The sequence below is a fragment of the Pezoporus flaviventris genome, unplaced genomic scaffold (genome assembly GCF_033815535.1).
Source record: "Pezoporus flaviventris isolate CSIRO_AGI_PZ_B2104156 unplaced genomic scaffold, CSIRO_AGI_Pfla_v1 ptg000066l, whole genome shotgun sequence".
NCBI lineage: Eukaryota > Metazoa > Chordata > Aves > Psittaciformes > Psittacidae > Pezoporus > Pezoporus flaviventris.
Window position 1 is genome coordinate 18578938 of NW_026892614.1, and position 19187 is coordinate 18598124.

Here is a 19187-nt window from a genome sequence, read left to right on the forward strand (position 1 = left end):
AAGTCAGTCCCTGTCTTAAGATAGAAAAAAAATATATCTGCCATTTCAGCCTCAGGATGGAGGGGTTGTAGGTTCTCTCAGTGACTGAGATTTACTGATGAATATTGTAATATAATCTGATGGGGCTTTTTTTCATCATAAACATAATAAAATTGTCTAGCTGAAGTTTAAAATACTTAGGACTAGGAAAAGTGGCAGCAAAACAACTTTTATGTTTATTTATTATGTAGATTAAAGCCTTTGCTTTATATGTGCTTTGGTTTTATTCTGAAGGGTCCATCTTGCTGGGATGATGTGCTGATGCCCAACAGAATAAGAGGTGTTTGCCAGTCCCAAAGGTGCAACGGAAATGTAGCGGTAAGATTTTGACATATTTCCTCAAGTATGGTGGCACTTACAAGAATAAGTATTTGTAGGAATTCTAACCATGTTAGAATTGCAGAAATAGATGTAAACTGACATGTATGGTACACTTCCAAAGAGCTGTTCAGCATCAGATAACATCTCTAATGTTTAGCAAAAGGGAACAACTTGGTCAGTTGCTGCTTGGAATGAAGGATAAAATCGTTTTATATTATCTATTTCACTGAAGTAGAACTCTTACATATTCAAGTATGCATAGGTTAAATGCAGAATGTAATACTTAAAACATTTATGTCAATGCTTATTTTATAACTATCGTAGAAATTTGAAGCTTTCAGGGCAGTGATAATATACACACCTTCTTACATATCAAATCTTTCAAATCTGATTTTCAGGCTTTGCCCACAGAAGTAGATTCTTCTCACCAGTTATTTTACAGCCTGTTCTCCCACATGCTTATCATTGTTTCCTTTGCTTCTTGAAGTGACATCAGTAAGAAGCAGCATAGACACCTCAAATTCTTAAGGAACATTTTTCAAATCATTATTTCAGTAAACTTATATCTGTTAATGCATTAGATATTGTTTAGTACTGAAGAGGTCTGTTGTGGTTTAAACCCAGTCAGGTAACTCGTTCACTCGCTCCCCCCCTTCTTTCCCTCCCCCTACTCCCAGAGGGACAGAGACGAGAATTGAAAAGAATGCAACTCCTACGGGTTGAGAGAAGAACAGTCCAGTAACTAAGGCATAACACAGATCACTACTGCTACCACCAATAATAACAGTGATAAAGGAAATAACAAGGGAAGAGAATACATCATTTCACCACCAGCTGACCGATAACTTGCCCCCCCCCCAGCCCAACCAAGCACCGACGCATACCTCCTCCAACCCTGCAGTCCCCCAGACCTTCCAGCTAACTCCCAGTTACATCCTGGGCATGACGTGCTGTGGTATGGAATACCTCTTTGGTCAGTTTGGGTCAGGTGTCCTGTCTCTGCTTCCTCCCGGCTTCCCCTCCTCCCTGGCAGAGCGTGAGGCTCACAAAGTCCTTGGCCAAACCAAAACATCTCTATCAGCTCTGTTCCCGAGCCGAAAGTCAAAACACAGCACTGCACCAGCTACCAAGAAGGAGAAAAATGACTGCTACTACTAAACCCAGGACAAGATCTTAGAGGTATTTCCTTCTCAGGAAAAAGCCTAGTTTTAAGTGGTTTTTCTTGATGTAGCTTTTAGAGGTGAACACAAAACTTTGTATGTATGAAAGGATTCTGTTCATCAAATATTTGCAGACTGGGGTGACATGAGTGCCTTTTCACAGGCACTCATCTGATCTGGTGCAGTCTTCTCTTTGTCTTCCCAGCAAGACAGTCGTGAAGTAGCACATCCATGCAAGTTCATAGGTGTCTCCTGCTTGGCCACAGATGGTGTCAAGAATTTTTTTATGTAGGTTTAGGTACCAAACAGTTGTTTTAACAGCATGTGATTTATAGTTGTCTCCATGCATGGCCAAAAAACTGAAGTCTTGCAGTTTTCAGGCTTCTGCTTCTGAGAGTGCTCCATATAGTAGCTGCTCATGTAGCTCAACCACTCTTTTGAAAGTGGCAGTTAGTAGACATGCATGTGCTGTTCTCTCAGCAATACTCTGCTAGGTATGTAAAAGAAAGCACCACTTTGCCTCAGGGCAGATTGACTGTATCTGCCTGTTATGCTTCAGGAACTACTCCTAAGAGTTGATTGCCTGATCAACTTTTGCTTCCTGTTTGTTGTCACTGTGCTACTACCATCACTGGGGAGAAGTCCCTCCTGTTTTCTTTAAAGACAGAGGAAACTTAAGATGATAAAGTGTGCTTTTGGCAAGGGCAGGAGTCTCCTTGACAGGTATCAGCTTGAGCCCTTATACACAAATGCACATAATGAAGATTCTCAGTCTTGTCATGCCCTGGGACTCTCAGAATATACCTGACTACTTACAGTGGGTTTTTTTTGGTGTGGTGTGGGTGGGTTTTTTTTGCTTGTGATTTTGGGTTGTTTTTTTTTTTTTTTAATTCAATCTCTGTGAAAAAAACAATGCCATTTGGCAACCCTGGCTCCTGAGCTACAACACATTCCCTCACAGAATCATTGTTTGTTTGGTTTTGTGTTTTCCCCCTGAAAAGCAGAAAATGGAGTGACTTATCATCCTGGCTTTGTGGAGGCGAGGGGGGTGAACCCAAAAAACACTGACCATAAAAATGTAATCTTAACTATCTAATGCTGTGGCAAACAAGTGTTACCCAGTCAGCTAAGTCCCATGACTCCAGTTGCTGTCAATGCCTCTGGCAAGTTACATACTTAGCAGAGCCAAGGATCAGTGTTATCTTTCAGTAAGGCATCACTGAACAAAATTCAGGAGACAACCTGTTTTAAGCATATGTTAGCTGAGGTTAATTAGTAAGTGATTTACAAACTGCTCTTTATGTCATGAAGAAATTGTATCTGTATGTCTGAGGTCCAACTTGTGCTGTATCTGAATGTTATCAGAAAGTTTGATGTAGACAGAGGGAGATGAAGTCTTGTTCTATAGACGAAGAGCCATTTTTTCCCTCCTACAGGAATGTAGTTATTTCAGTGTCACAAAATTGTGAAGCACTGACACATCAGGGTTTTTATTGGCCTCTTTTTTAATTATTGCTTATTTTTTTAAAGGATAGAATTCTTTAAAGGAGGAAACTTAACTCTGCGTTTCTGTCAGCCAGCATATTCTTTGACTAGAAACATTCCCAAATGGCTGCATAATCAAAGAGCAAAATTTACTGCTATGTTTAAAGAAAGGAGTCATGTGAACAAGCTCCTATTCTTCTCCCTTGAAAAGAGAGAAATGAACTTACTCTCTTTGCAGTAAAGGAGAACTGTGTTTGTCCAGTGGAATATTTGAAGTAATTAATCAAAATTTTCCATATTTGTTTGCTATCTAAGATTTTCAAATAATGTTAGAACTATTTTATATAATTACTTTGTCCAAATCAATGGCTAAATCGTAATAGTGAGATCACAATACATTTTCCAAGATAAAAAGAAAAAGCTTTGCAAATATCAGTAATGCAGAATCCAATGTCCATGGAATTAATTGTGAAAGTATAATTTATTCTATTTCTGTGTATAAAAATGCTATTACATTTTTTTCTCTTCATAAGTTCATGCTATTCAGAAGTCATCAAGAGCCACAGAAATAATACAGCTGTTTCGTAGGCATGCAGAGACAGAGCTGTAACACCACTGTAAACCACTGAAGTAGTGATTTCATAGGAATGAGCTTCACAGCAGTCTCGCACTCGAGTGAACACAGTGTCATGTCTCCAACACAAAATATAGGGTAAATTGTTTTGAACTTCATAAACCTCAGGTGTCCCTCAGGGATTGGTGTTGGGACTGGTCTTGTTCAACATTTCTGTCGGTGACATGAACAGTGGGATTGAGTGCACCCTCAGCAAGTTTGTCGATGACACCAAGCTGTGTGGTTCAGTTGATACGCTGGAGGGAAGGAATGCCATCCAGAGGGACCTTGACACACTTGTGAGGTGGGCTGATGCCAACCTCATGAAGTTTAACCATGCCAAGTGCAAGGTCCTACACCTGGGTCGGAGCAATCCCAGGCACAGCTACAGGTTGGGCAGAGAAGAGATTCAGAGCAGCCCTGCAGAGAAGGACTTGGGGGTGTTGGTGGATGAGAAAATGAACATGAGCTGGCTTCAGTGTGTGCTCACAGCCCGGAAAGTCAACTGTATCCTGGGCTACATCAAAAGAAGCGTGACCAGCAGGTCGAAGGAGGTGATCCTGCCCCTCTACTCTGCTCTTGTGAGACCTCACCTGGAGTATTGTGTGCAGTTCTGGTGTCCTCAACATAAAAAGGACATGGAACTGTTGGAACAAATCCAGAGAAGGGCCACGAGGATGATCAAGGGACTGGAGCACCTTCTGTATGAAGATAGGCTGAGAAAGTTGGGGCTGTTGAGCCTGGAGAAGAGAAGGCTGCGTGGAGACCTCATAGCAGCCTTCCAGTATCTGAAGGGGGCCTATAGGGATGTTGGGGGAGAGACTCTTCATTAGGGACTGTAGTGACAGGACAAGGGGTAACTGGTTAAAACTGAAACAGGGGAAGTTTTGATTGGATATAAGGAAGAAGTTCTTTACTGTGAGGGTGGTGAGACAATGGAATTTGTTGCCCAGGGAAGTTGTGAATGCTCCATCTCTGGCAGTGTTCAAGGCCAGGCTGGACAAAGCCTTGGGTGGCATGGTTTAGTGTGAGGTGTCCCTGCCCATGGCAGGGGGGGTTGGAACTAGTTTATCTTAAGGTCCTTTCCAGCCCTAACTCCCTAACTATTCTATGATTCTATGAACCTGTGGAATGTTCTTCAGATTCTCACTTGGTGTGCAGAAGGAGTTGTAGACATTAACAAACAATAATGGAATGGTTGAACAGGGTTATAAGTCAGATATGGCTTAAGCCATTGTGAATAAGGAAAAATTATAACCATTTTAACGGAAATAAAACTGTACTTCTATCCCTGGTTATGTCTCACTACTGTTACCTTGATTTATTTATTCCTGATGAAGACTGCCTTGACTGTCTATCATTATAACTGAATAGCGTTTTTCTTTTCTTCAGTCCCGAAAAGATGTTACTTTTCAGCAAAGTGTTTCTAAAAGGAGCAACAGAACTTCTATGATCTCATAGATCACCCCTAAGTATTGGGTTTCCTTAAATATCAGTATACCCTTCTGAATAAGCTATATATCAATCTTTTGTGTCCACAGCAAAGATTTTTTCCTGTGGAGTCACTTATCTTAAAAACATATATGATTAGTATATGGTCATCATACAGGGTTTTAAGCAGTTGGATTCCACTATAATGTAGCCTCACTGTTCAATGTTCCAGGGTATGTCTGGGGGCAAAGTGTTTGCAAAAGGAAGCAGGAAGCACGTTATGTTTTGTGTTTTGAGCGGGTTATTTAGTTTATTTATGTATCTTTTCCTGCTATTTTTCCACATTCCTCCTGTGATTTGAATCTTGCAATTTTATTATACTGAAATTTTTGAACATGTCATGTTTCCTTCTCCTGCATGTTTGCCATCGTTAGGTTTAGCTCTGAGGGCAGGGCAGCAATATTATGTAAGCTTTTCATAGCCAATCTGTTCCTCAGGGAGTCTGTGCTCATCTAGAATAGGCTGAACTAAGCAATCAAGGGAATAGCATTCAACTTAGATGATTTAAATATACAGTTTACCAAATATTTTTTTTTTATCTTTCAAGCATCCAAAGTTGTTGTTCTCAAATATCACCGTTCAGATAAAATATACTTCATTTTTTTTATCTCATTTTTCTTTGATCAGCCCAGACCTCATTTTATGTTGAGAAGAGGAGAAGAGAAATAAATTCTCTTTTATAGCAGAGTTTCTCTTTTGTAGCAGAGTATCAAAAGTAAAGTAAATTTAGTGATGTTATCAGAATGCAATTGTAGCTGACTAAAGACCTATCATCTCATTATAGGAAGGCTCTGATACTTTGCTATATTATATATTGTTGGTTTTTTTTGTGTGTGTGCACAGTGATATTGTTTGCTGTTTGTGGAATGAACCATACCATGTCTGTCTGTCCTTGGTGCTTATTTGCAAGGTCATAATATTGCTATGAGTAAGTCTAAGAATCCTGAAATATTTATTAATACCAAGAAACTGTGTGACTTTCTTTTTTTTCTTGCTGCCTGTATTAGTTTGCCTTTTGCATTAGAGATTAAATATCACATGCTTAAAAAAACCCACAACCCCTCCCCCCCCAAAAAAAAACAACAAATAAAAAAGGGAACAAATAATGCCAAAACCCCAAACCCCACAAAACCATGAATAAAATAAAATATCAGTGAGTATGACTTGTTTTTTATTCTTCCTTTATTTCCATGTTGAACAGTTGCATCCCAAAATGTAATTTGTTAAGGAAGCCTGGTGTGTGCACTAGCATTTCAATATCTTCTTTGGTCCTGTGCAATTGTTTGGGAATTGCTGAGATACAAAGTATGAAGCCCAAAACACCCTCTAAGGCAATTTATTTGCAATGCAAACTTCCAAGTGTGTAATTGGCAGACATGGGTGAGAAGTGATTCATGGATATAGAGTTGCAGAATGGTTAGGGTTGGAAATGACCTTAAGATCATCTATTTCCAACCCACCTGCCATAGGCAGGGATGCCTCACACCAGATCATGTCACCCAAGGTTCTGTCTGAACCTGGCCTTGAACACTGTCAGGGATGGAGCATTTACCACTTCTTTGGTAAACCTGTTCCAGTGCCTCACCACCCTGACAGTCAAGAAGTTCCTCCTTATATGTAACCTGAACATCCCCTGTTTTAGTGTTAACCTGTTACCCCTTGTCCTAATGCTAAGGACTTTTTTTGAGTAAGAACATGTAATTCAAGAAAACCTATCTCCTTGATTTAAAGCCGGTGATTAATTAACAAGAAAACTCTTCCTTGATTTGTGTGACTAATTAATTACCTTGCCTGTCACATGCATATCAATAGTTAAAATGTACAAATTTTAGAAGCTGAAGCTAGGAAAAAAATAGTACTATGTAATCTCCTTTATTAAAACTCCTGTTTCTTCATGTTGGTATCCATAGACTGAAGTTTGCATATACCCTATCCGTTCCTTTAATGTTCTGAAACTTAAGCAATGAAACTTCGTTTTACCAGTCCTTAGTCATTTGCTCAGCTATCTGCTGTACTTCTACCAATTTTCAACATTTTTCACACATCAGGATAAGGCACAATTATAATAGTAATGCTGTCAGTGCCAATTACAGGGGTGCTACAGTCTGCTTACTTGTGTTGATATCCACTGCTTTTATTAGATAGTTTAACTGTAATGCCATTCCTGAGGGTTCAAGTTCATTCTCCAAAAACCTCAGTCACTTCAAATTGCTGTCTCCATGGACAGACTCCCTCCTGCATGCATGGCACTTGCATCTATAGGTGTGACTATTTTTGGTGGTTTTAAAATGTACATTATGTGTTTGATCTCAGCTAAGTAAGCTATTCATGTGGCTTTGTGAGTGTCTCTCCCAGCTTTTGTGTCATCTGAAAACTTTGAGTAAATAGTTTGCTTTCTTCCAGATCATTAAAAAATGTTTTCAATAGCATGGGTCTAGAAGGTGGTCAGTGCCAGACCACCTTGAAAAACAGACATTTGATGATTCAATTACATATTGAAACATATCAGTTAAACCTATCTAAGACTGATCTCATAATGTTCTAGTTTCTTAATCGAAATGTCAGTGCTCTATCAAATGCAACACACATCAGGGTAAGTTGCAGCATTGGTATTATGTTGTTCCACTAAATTTGTAATCTCATAAAAATGTCAGGTTAGTTTGATGGGGTTTAGTTACCATAAATCCTTGTTGATTGACATTAATTACACATCCTTCTTTTATTAATCAAGTATCATATTAGCTATTTATGCTGTCAAGGGTTGGTATCAGGCTTACATGCCTATGATTATCTAGATTACTTCATATAGAGCTGCCCTAAATGATGGTGTGATGTGGTTTTGTTCATGTAAATCTCTATATTAAATCATCTCTAAATGCGGGTGTTTTTGTTTAGCTACCAATGCATTTTCTAAGAAGGAATGAGGAGGGGGCACAGCACTGAAAACAATACCTCTGGGACTTTGGAATAGTGTGCAATGGTGATGTCATTATACTATGGTAATTTTTGCTGGGCCTTTAAATTGAGGAACTTAATCACAATTGCAAATTAAAAATACTTCAAGCATTTGATTAGTGAAAAAAAACCAACAACTTAAGTGGTTGACTTTTCTTTGCATTTAAAGTTCTTTAATATGTTTTCGGGTTCTTCACACTAGTTGCAAATTATCTCAAGTCTACATTTCTATTCAGTTACTGCTTTAGGAAACTATAATTAGACTTTTTTTAACAGCTGCTCCCAAAGCAACCTTATTCTGGAGTAGAGCAATTTTTCCTTTATAAATTTGGCTATTCTACTTCTCAGTGCAGAAAAGTCAATGATAGGTTAAAAAAAGAATTATAAAACAGAATTATTTCTATACAAGGACAAAAATGCTAAATTATTTATCTTGGAAATAAAAATTCAAGCGTTTAAAATTAAGATCTATTCACTCTTTTTAAAGTGAGCACTTATTCCTTCTTTCTCAGCCTAGAAATAGACTATTGCCACAGTATTTTAGAAAACATTTTCTGATGGGTCACAGTGTCTGCATCAAAACTCACCACTGGCAAACAACAGTGATGAGTTATGATTAGATATATACAGACAGATAGATTTGGTTATCTATAAATTATTTTTTTAACTGTTTCTTTAAGAATATTTTTTATCAATGCATTATTTTTGGCACCATAAAAATTTTAAACCTAAGATGAAGCCAGGTCTTTGAAATTGCTTGTGAGTTTTCAGATCTCACCAGTGGAGTTAAGAGTTGCCAGTAGCCTTTCATGAGCTGGAATTTTCATAGATGTTCTCACAAACCCAGAGGAACTCATTTGTTTGTACTTTGTCTTGGGAAGCTTAGGTCATCTTGCATGTATTGCTACCACTGTTTCTACTTACATGTATGGAAATATCACAAATTTGTAAAAGATCCAACCAAGTATGCTGAAGATTATAATGCTTTCTTCAAACAAATCCTCTGCTCTTTGATGTTCTTCTGTTGTTAACACTGCCACTGAAACACATAGGGTATGGGGGGGAATAAAATTCATTTGCTTAATTTTTGCATCTGTAATTCAGTTCTAGAAAACCTAATCTTGTGAACAGGAGCATTAATCATGCTTTTAGATGAAAGTGGTGTTCTATTCTGTCTTATATGAGCAATTACTTAGCATGGTTGTGCTCAACTGCTATGTTTTGCCTGTTCCTTAAAAATTGCATTTTGAGAATAAGCAGTTGTTCTGTACTCAACTTCACATTTCCCTCAATGAAAAATTTTTCAGATAGTGTAGATGCTTCATCATTTGATGAGAGGCAGTTTCAGGTCAGCTGAATATTTGTTCTGTAACAGGAATTGGTGAGTTTTGGCAAGACCAATACCTTCTATTAACAAGTCAACAGCTTTTCAAATTTTTTTGATGCCTCAGATTCACTTAGAAAGCAGTTAATGTTTTATAAATGATCATTTCTATATTCTCCTTTAGACTCTCGGTGTTGAGGGTCCGATTTGTGGAAAGTGAGCAGAGCACAGTTTGTGTTCATCTGACCAAATTGTAGATCATTTACAACTCTGGTAATAATTCCATTGACTGTGATGAAAAGTAGATAGTATTTGCAAATCAACACTGAATGTAAAAGCACCTCTAAAATTTTTAACAGGTTTAGCTTCCAGAAATGTCTGTAAAGTGTGTCGATGATGCACTGCATGCAGTAAGGGATTCATTCTGTACCTGTGCTGAGTTTGCTGTCATAAAGACTTAACAACGTAAGATTATAATGTACCTATTTTGGCCTCACACTGTGTCCTTTTCCAGTTATTGCAATGTTCAAAACAACCACAGGGAGATTCCTCTTTGTATGGCACATAATTAAACTGCTGAAGTCTCTAACATGATACATGGTGGAAATTACAATGCATTCAAAAAGTGGCAAATGGAAGGAAAAAAACCCAAACAACAAAATATTGAAAACTATTAACTGTGAAGATGTTCCTGGTTTAGGAAGTCTGAGTAACAAATTGCTGGAGATTACGAACATGTTCTGGGCAGGTACTATTTTATGTTTTGTCCACTGGTGGTTTTTTAGTTTCAAGTCTTGTTTTGTTCACACACATCCTAAGCAGCTACTCTTAACTTCCTATTAGAGATGAGAGATTTGGCTGGATTGCTTGTTCTATGATCTGGTGTGGTGAAATAACCAGATGTTACCAGAACAGCTTTCTTAAGAAAGACAGATTTATCAGGCTGTGATATAAAGGATAAATAAGACCAATATATGCATTTATTAAGTCTTAGTTACACCAAGCAAGATCGCAAGGGAAGGAGGAATCTCAGTTCAGTATATTGTATTCTTATAGCAGGGAGGAATGTGGGAAGAAGGTGTCACTCTGGCTGCCATGTTACTACCATAACATGGTCTGGAGCCTAGTAGTGAGACCAGTGTTACAGTTTTCTGTTGTATGTTGCTCAACAAGTCATTTCCACATATTATTTGTAGGTGATTATACTATTCATATGTTTGATCTATTCGAATTTTAGAAAATATGCAGGCATTCAGGGACCTTATTCAAACCGGGAAGCAGTAATTGAAACGTATGAATGAAATGCTATTATATTAAAACCAGAGAAAAAAACCTCAAGAAGATACACTAGAGTCAGTTCCAACCCCTAATATTGTGCTTACTCTGCTCCTTGTTTCACAAATCAAACCCGCATTTTCTTTCAAATACAGCTTGTTTGGTATGTTTTTTTGCATGCACTGTGGCAGCACGTCTAATGTGTTCAGGGGTAGCTTTTTATAATTCAATGAATTTCAGTAACACTTTCACTGAATCTTTTGTTGTTCACTGCACATGACATATAAACAATATGCTGCTCTCTGCAGCTGTTGCAAATTCATTACTGGTGATTGAAACATTGGATTTTCACTCAAGCATGCAACATGTTCTTGCAATCATCTATCAGCAATCAAACCAGATGAAGGTGATTTTGTTAGGGTACAGCGTGGTTATATAGGAGTCTCTCCTCAAATGTCAGGCAGCGTTTATATGGAAGAACACAATTTCTTCATTCACATCTGGCAAGTACTGTTATTGAGTGCTTAATAACTGTGTCATTTTGTAGGCTGACACATTGTGTGAAATATTCTGTTAAATCTAAAAGCTGCTATAAAATTTACCATGGCATAAAATCTGTTTCCCACCTATGGTTTCCACGCTCAATGTTCTGGTCTGAGACTCTAAAATGTGAAGGTGTTAGGTTTTGATTAACAATTGTCTGCTCTACCTTTGGTCTAGTTATTTTTAAGAAATTGTGCCTCTAACTGGTTTCTGATCAGTTTGTAAGCTGTCTTCTGTGCATGCAGCTCATGAAATAAGCCCATATTTACAAATCAGAACTAAATTTAAAATAAGCATGCAGTGATTGTTATCCAATACCAGCACATCTTACATAGTGCCATCATCTGTAAGCTAGTCTCACCAGGGGCTGCAAGGGAGTTTGTGTTGGAAATGCTGCTACAGATTATGGGCTCTGTCTCATGCTAATATGGTGGACAGCTCTTGAATAATTGCTGACAGAAATGCCTGGGTTCTAATAGCAGTATATTTAAATGGGGACAGGTGAATGTGTTTGTCTTCAGTATGCAACATATATTTCTAGCTCAGAAGAGTCAGGTATGAATAAAACTGTTGTTTTGACTGGTTGAGTCTAGAAAGCTTAAATTGTAATAATGAATGTCTTTATGATTTTGTGTCTTAATAGCACAACTAAGGAAGATACTTAAAGTATATATCCAGCTTCAAATATACAAATAGTCTGCTGAAGTTAACAGTGCTCTATGCTTTAAGCACTTCCCCCTTTGGGACATTAATTTTCATTAATATTAATTAACTGTATAAATAAAAATGGCTTAGTAAAGCTTGTAGTGTCATTAGAAATATTCGGTTATTTCCATCTGTTTGCTGGGAGGATGTATAGAAGTAAGGTATTCCCCTTGCTTCAGCACAATGGATGGTTAGAAATACAGTTAAAAAAAAAAAAACCACAACAACCCCCCAACAACTTAAGAGTGTGCTATCCGTGGTTTTGACATTATGCATTGCAGGAGTTCTCTTTCACATCTTTGTAAAATCTCATGTCTCTGAGTAATAAGTCTGCTGATCGGTTGTACAGTATATCATAGCAGCTCTTCGGGACTTCAGTAAATGTTTGAGGCATTCTGAAATCAAATGCTTCAGTTCTTCCATCATGCTACTTAAGTGTATATGGGCAACACAAAACATTAAAAATTAAATTAAAAATTGCAGTTAAAAATGCAGTGGAAAATTACATTTAAAAGCTACTAGTGCTTAAACTGTCCCTAGGAGAAGGGGAAAGAATGCTCTAGTGAAAAGTGGTGTTTGTTCTTTAGATGCATAAAGCTGTTTTGTGCTCCTGCTAACTCACCATTGCAACATCACAGCTGGCACAGGAATATTCAAGTTTCATCAATGTTTTAGTGCCTTCTGCTTTTAAGAAAGTTATATACTTCTGGTGCCTGTGTGGTAATTACCAAGAAATAGCTTCTCAGCAAGCACTGATGTCACAGTGCTATTAGGAGAAGCAGTAAGTGTATATCTCTGGTTTTTTTTTTTTTTTTTCAAACAGAAATATTGGCCTCTTGTGAATTTGAGGCTCTAAAGAGGGAAAAGAACAAAAGTCACTGTGGAGATATCTAATAACGGTGCTGTGACTTTTATGTCTGTTGAAGGTGGGACCCACAAACAGATTGATTTCTGGAAGCTTTATCTTAAACACCGGTAGGCAATAATGCATTGCTTGCAGGACTGCTAACCTGTCAATAAGGATTTGCTATGATAACTTAATTCTTGTAATTCACAGTATTTTCTGAAGTGTATATATATATATATATATATAGCTGGAACTCTGTAAGAATCATCTTCAACAGTTTTTTCTGAGAAAGCTGATCTGATAAATTTGGGCAGTTCAGTTAAACTTCAATTTAAAATACATAGCTTTCTAAGCAACTTTAAAAGTCATAATTATTCTTTTGAAAATATATAGAAATAAATACTCAAAATATATGGAGAACCACCATGCCAGAAAATATTGAGTCCATATTACACCACCCCCCACCACCTTCTCGCTCTCTCTCACAAGAAAAAAAAGGCTAGCAACAGACACAAAACAAAACCAAACTACCTTCTCCCCACCACACCCCCCCCAAAAAAAATAAAGTAGCAAAAATTAGACTGTTAGAACCTCTTAAAAACAAGTAACCACTTGCCACTGCGTTGAAAGTAACACTTTTGCCTGTTGCCACATGTGGTGCTTTTATTTTAAAGGTATAAAATGTGTGTCAGATGTTGAGATAATTTTGAATATATTTAACTGGTGTCTTGGAACATACCCCTTGAGGGCTTGTTTCTCACTTTGTTTTCGGAAAGAATGCTGTGATTGGGGGAGTCTCAGAATAGAGAGCACGGATTGGTTACCTAGGAGATGGCATATTGTAGCAAAAATATCTCTTGGGGGGAAAAAAAAAAGCTTATTCTTGCATGAAGTTGTGTTCTGTATTCATTTTTTACATATTGATCATGCTTGTAGAGAAGGTCAGATTGTTCTTAGCAACATTAGGTTGGATATGCTGCCTGTCTGGGCTTGCACTGAGGAGTTTCAGGGTACCTGACAGGATCTGGAGTTAGAGCCTAGTTCAGGTCCCTAGCTATACAAGACTGACAGCTATTTCTACAGGTAGAAATCTACTTAATAAATTCTGGGAGTACGAAGTGTTCTACAACGGAGTAAGGTAGAAGTGTCCTGTCCATAGTCAACTGTCTGGTCAGAAGACTATTGGAAATCAGACCAGGAAATATTGCCACCTAGCAAGAAAATGTGTTTCTGGTAGTAGATGCAAACCATGCCCTGCTTACTGTTCTTAGCAGGACCCCAACATCACATGTGCTGGTAAAATTCCTCACGTCTGAAAGCTAGGCAATGCAGAGCATAGCGTATCTATAGCTGGTAAGTTTTGTTGGTACCCTGAACAGGGAGGCCAGCCACGCACTGTGAAAAGTGCTTGAGTGTGCCTGCTCCTTAAAAGTACTTGTGAGAAATGGCTCCAGCCAAAACGTATCGGGGACCTTTGCTAACACTACAACTGTATGGATTACTCTGCTCAGTCCCCCAGAAACGCTCTTGGATATTCTTTAACCATAAGCTGTTTGCTAGTGTGGATGTAGCCATATTCTCCCTGGACATAATTTCTTAAACTGGGGAAAAAACAATTCTTTGGGGTTTGTGCTACTTTTTTTTACAACGCAGGCAGTGTAAATAGGTAGTGGTTTGCTGGGAAAACCAAATTAATTCACTTCAGTGAAAATGGTCTATTAAGGCACCATCAGCATTGTGTTAAACCTGTGCAAATAGCCATCTGCACTAGATAATGTCTATTTATTAAATCATCTTGGAAATAATGTCCACATTTTTCTGTTTGTAATAACAGAAAAATGCATTTTCAGATCGGATATTGTGCTGTCAATTACTGATGGATGTTGGCTGCTTCTATACTACTATGCACATGAAATAAATTTAAATGCCTTTTTTTTTTTTAACCTTATTTTCTGCATTTTTTCTGATTTCTTATGGTAGAAAGTATAGGTAAGAGTGCAGTGCAAATGTTGAGGGGTTTTGGGGTTTGTTTTTTTTTTTTTTCCCTAACAAGTATAGAGGAGACAATGGAATTCCCACTGAAACTTGTGTACATTCTTCTAGCTCATCTTACATGTATAGTGTATCTAGCTCATCTGTATATACTGAATATATATATACATATATATATAAAAAGAACATTAAATGCCAGGGAACAAATTTAGTTTATGGCTAAGATTTCAGTGAGTTTTGCAGTATGATATTATCAAAAAGGAAGAGGTTTCTGGTGTGGTGTTTTTGCAGGTTTTGTTTGTTTGTCACCTCAGCTCACTTCATTTACTGCAGCCATCTATAACTTTCAAGAACATCTAGAACGTGTAAGAACCTCCAAGGGAGAAAATAAGACTTTTGCCATACCCTCCCTCTTCTCCTTTCATTGTTTCCAATGTAGCTGGGCAGTGTCTTGCCTGGTTGGTTTATCCTCATTCATATTCTGATCTATGGCAGGCGTAGAAAAAATGACAGAACAAGCCATCCAATTTTTCAGAGCTGAGACACAGTGATGAGGCAAAGAGCCACTCCTGCAGTATTGCAGCCTAATTCTGTCTGCCCAGCATCCTCGCATAAATACTGATGCTCCCCCTGAGGCAGCCTTAGTGCTAAATGAAAGGTGTCTTACTACTTCCTTTCAGCTACATTACAGACTTGTAGATCATCCATATGGTTAATGGATAGATGTGAGGCTCTAAGACATTGATGATGTTAGCTGAAGGCTGAAAACCTAGAACCAAAACTAACTTTTTGTAAGATGGCTGTTGGGTTAAAAATGCTTTTTTTATTATTATTCTTTTATTTATTTATTTTAAGCTTCGAACCTGACCAGTTCCTTTAGTATTAAGGCATGGACAAAATTTAAATGTTTCAGCTGTAATAAGACTAGATGGATGTGAATCTACTGTATGTATTGCAGAAACTCAGCAATATTTACAGACTAGACCATGGCAATGGTGGTGTCATGCAGAATACTCATGAAAAGTAGCATTCAATTAAAGAAATGATGTAGCTTACCTAACCATTTTGTGATTTGTTAATTCTGTGGGATTTTCTCTGAAGCTCAAAGTAAGATTCTATGGGAGACCTTACAACATAATGTCACCTGTGTGCAGTGTTTAGAAATCAAGCATGGGAGTCCTGTTTCTTATGCATTTCAAATTTACCCTCTAGTCATTTTGAGTACTTGATCATGATCTTTACCCCAAGTGCTTGTTAGCATGTTTGGAAACGAAACAAGTCGGTCAAACCTGTAATTGCAAACAGCTTTTTGTGCCATAAGAAATACAGCCTGAGGATCTAATATCAGATAGTATTTGAGTTTCTTGTCTCCTTGAACCCTTCTTGTGGTTTACATTCACATAAAAATTCAAGTCTGATTGCCAGAGGAAATTAAGCTCAAAAGACTGATTCTCTACCGGAAGCACTTGGTAACAAATTTAGGCAGTTGGATTCTACTTTAAAAGAGGCTGAATGGAAAGTTTAAGTCCTACAAATCAGCACTAATGTTCAGTATATGATTATTATAATACATCTTAAGTAGCTACTCTGAAACTGAGACTTCTTTGGCTCAAGTAATTCAAAGGATTTTTCCAAAACAAACTGTTTCATAAATGTTAAAACCTGGTGAACAAATTCAACAGAACAATTTAGGCTGGGTTCTGGAGCCTCGGCTAGGTAATTTAATCTTCCTGACAACTGCAGTCTTGGTTCAGCCCAGAAGTTAGTGTTGATCAGAAATTGTACTTATAAAGGAAAAATGGATAAAATAAATTCAGAGCAGAGAGAGGGAAGGGTGGTGAACATCCGGGGCAAGGAAGGTTAACATCTTTCAGGTTATTTTATATGAAAGCATAGCCATTCTCACTGAAAAGTTGTTTGCTTACAATGATTTTACTGTATCTTTACAAACCGCAGACATTATAGTACCTGTGATGTTAGTTACGCATTTCTGGTGACTGATTGGCTATTGTCTATTTGATTCCACTTTGATTGGCCTTTGATTCCACTACAAGGTAACATTCTAGGCAAAGAGTAATTTTCTAATGAGACATGATGCCCTACAGCTTTCATATTTCTTTGTCTATACGGTGGGAAAATGGGTGATAGAAGAGCTAGATCATGCTGAGGAGTCCTGTTCATTCTGTGTCATGAAAATATTGTTATTTGAAGGAATGACAGCAGAACTAGTGACAGGATTGTTTGAGCCACTGCTTGCAGAGAAGTGAAGCAAGTATGGTGTGTGGCTGCCTTTAGACAAGGAAAACAAATGAGAAATGCTGCTGTAAAGTCACTTTCACACGGAGTACTTTCCTTGGTGGTTGAGGTAGCACTGTGTGGGCAGCAGCTGCAAAGAGATTCCCAAGGCAGTTGTGCGCTTTGTCTTTTCTAGTAGACAATGAAAGAATAACATGATAGGCACTGCGTTTTTCATTAGTTTTCTTACTCACAAAAGTCCTACAAAACTATAGTTGCATGTTTCCTCAGAGGCCAGACGTTGTAGCTTTTTACAGTTAATAACCCATCAGGGCAGTTATTTGAACTTACTTATATCCATCTCTTTTTTTTTTTTAATATTTGAATATAAATTATTAACCGAAATGTAATACTTGTTGTTTTGTTTTTTTTTTTGTAGTGGAGACAATAGATACATAAGCTGTATGCATCATTGTACAAAAGCAGCCATGTTAGTATAAATCACTGAAAATCACATATAAGAATTTATGGCTCCTTCAGAAACTGATAGTAAATGCTTTTTAACCATTATTATAATCTTGGTTATGTCAAATTAGTCTGCTTATTAAAACTGAATTGTACGTACAGCTGTCCTATTACTAGTTTTTGAATAATATTTCTGTTGCTCTTCCAGTAAATTCTGGAAAAAACAAAACATTGAAATGTTGTCCTTTGCAGAAGGAATAAATATGCAAATTTTTTTTTTCCTTGCTTGTGTGTTGGTTGTTTGTGTTTTTTTGTTTTTTGGGGGGTTTGATCTTTTTCTATTTTTTTTTTTATTGGTTAGGTGTTTTTTTTGGGGGGTGTTGTTTGTTTTGTGGGGTTTTTTTTTGTTTGTTTTGGGTGGTTATTTGTTGGGTTTATGGCTGTTGTTTCTTAAGAATATGAATAAGTGTGAGGTCTGGACAGGGGGAGAGTAGAGGTTGTATCTATTTTGTAGCCCTTGAAAATGTATTAAAATCATTTACCATGAGTGTTTAAATATTTTTATGTGCTTAAAACTTTAAGTGACTCAGTCAGGATGAAAAAATTGGGTTTTGTAAAGAATTTTGAACAGCATGTACATTTTCCATCCCATAATCCCACTAAACTCAAAATGCTTTCTATATCATAAGCTATCTGTTCAAATATTTTCTATGCAACAAATTGTTTTTTATATCCTCAACTAAATGGTGAATATGTTTTGATTCTGAGAGAAAGAAGTAAAACTGTATAGTTCTAAAGTTTTTCTTCCATGAACTTTAAACAGCCTTGACTAAGAATAAAAAGGAGATACTGTAAAGATATATTGATATTTCTTTCTCTGAAATACTGTGTGTGTTTTAGTCACTTGGAGACATTTAGATTGCAATTGTTACTGTTGAACAGAAAAGAAAGTTTGGAAAAATGCAGGAGAGGAACATTTCTGCCCCCAAACTGGTTCTTGTCTTGGAAATGTAATAATTTAAAATGTTAACTCCCTCCCTCCCCTGTTATTCACACAGGTCAGAGTTAATGTATCTGTTTTTCTCCTTGCATCCCATAAAGGCACTTATTTCAAAGTTCACACTTCTGATCACGTCCATAAGCTGCCTATCTGCCCTTCTGCTGCATGTCCTACAGCAGAGATTCTGTGATTTTAAAGTGTAAGGGTGGGGAAACTTGGGTAGAAATGTATATAAAATATACTGGTGTTGGTGACATCATTTGATTTTCATTCTTGCTGATTATTCTAATGCAATTCTGAGTATGTAGGTCTGAGATCAGGTGCTGAGTTTTCCACAGGATCTTCTCTTTCAAATAGAAAAACTACTTCAAGAATCCTTTTTTTTTTTTCTTTTCTATATGGAAAAAAAAATATTGACTGCATGTAGTGATTTTGCTTTTGAAAGATTCCTGTTACCATTGGGAACAGTTGAAGTGACCAACATCTTAAAGGCTTGCATGCTTAGGGAAGTCAGCTGCGCTTTGGAAGTGTGTTTACGTATTGGTATCATGATCAAGCATGGAGTTTATGAATTGCAGGAAATCCAGAGAGATTTGATTTTGATGGGGACCTAAAGTAGAAAAGAAATATTCTTGAATGGAGATCATGTTAATAGAAAGGAGTGACAATGACAGGAGCAGAGCCTAAGGTTAGTTTTGCAACTACAAATGTTACAATAACAGCTCCGAATGAGCTTT

The 19187-nt window shown here is 37.3% G+C and overlaps 1 protein-coding gene across 3 annotated transcripts in view; it reads left to right on the top strand.

Annotated features, from left to right (window-relative positions):
* PRKN (parkin RBR E3 ubiquitin protein ligase) overlaps positions 1 to 19187 on the top strand; it is a 740903-nt gene that overhangs the window by 352620 nt on the left and 369096 nt on the right. For all 3 annotated transcript variants that reach the window (XM_061471412.1, XM_061471414.1, XM_061471413.1), the window contains exon 5: positions 274 to 357. In XM_061471412.1, coding sequence (XP_061327396.1) covers positions 274 to 357 — 84 coding nt within the window. The remainder of the gene's footprint in view (positions 1 to 273; positions 358 to 19187) is intronic.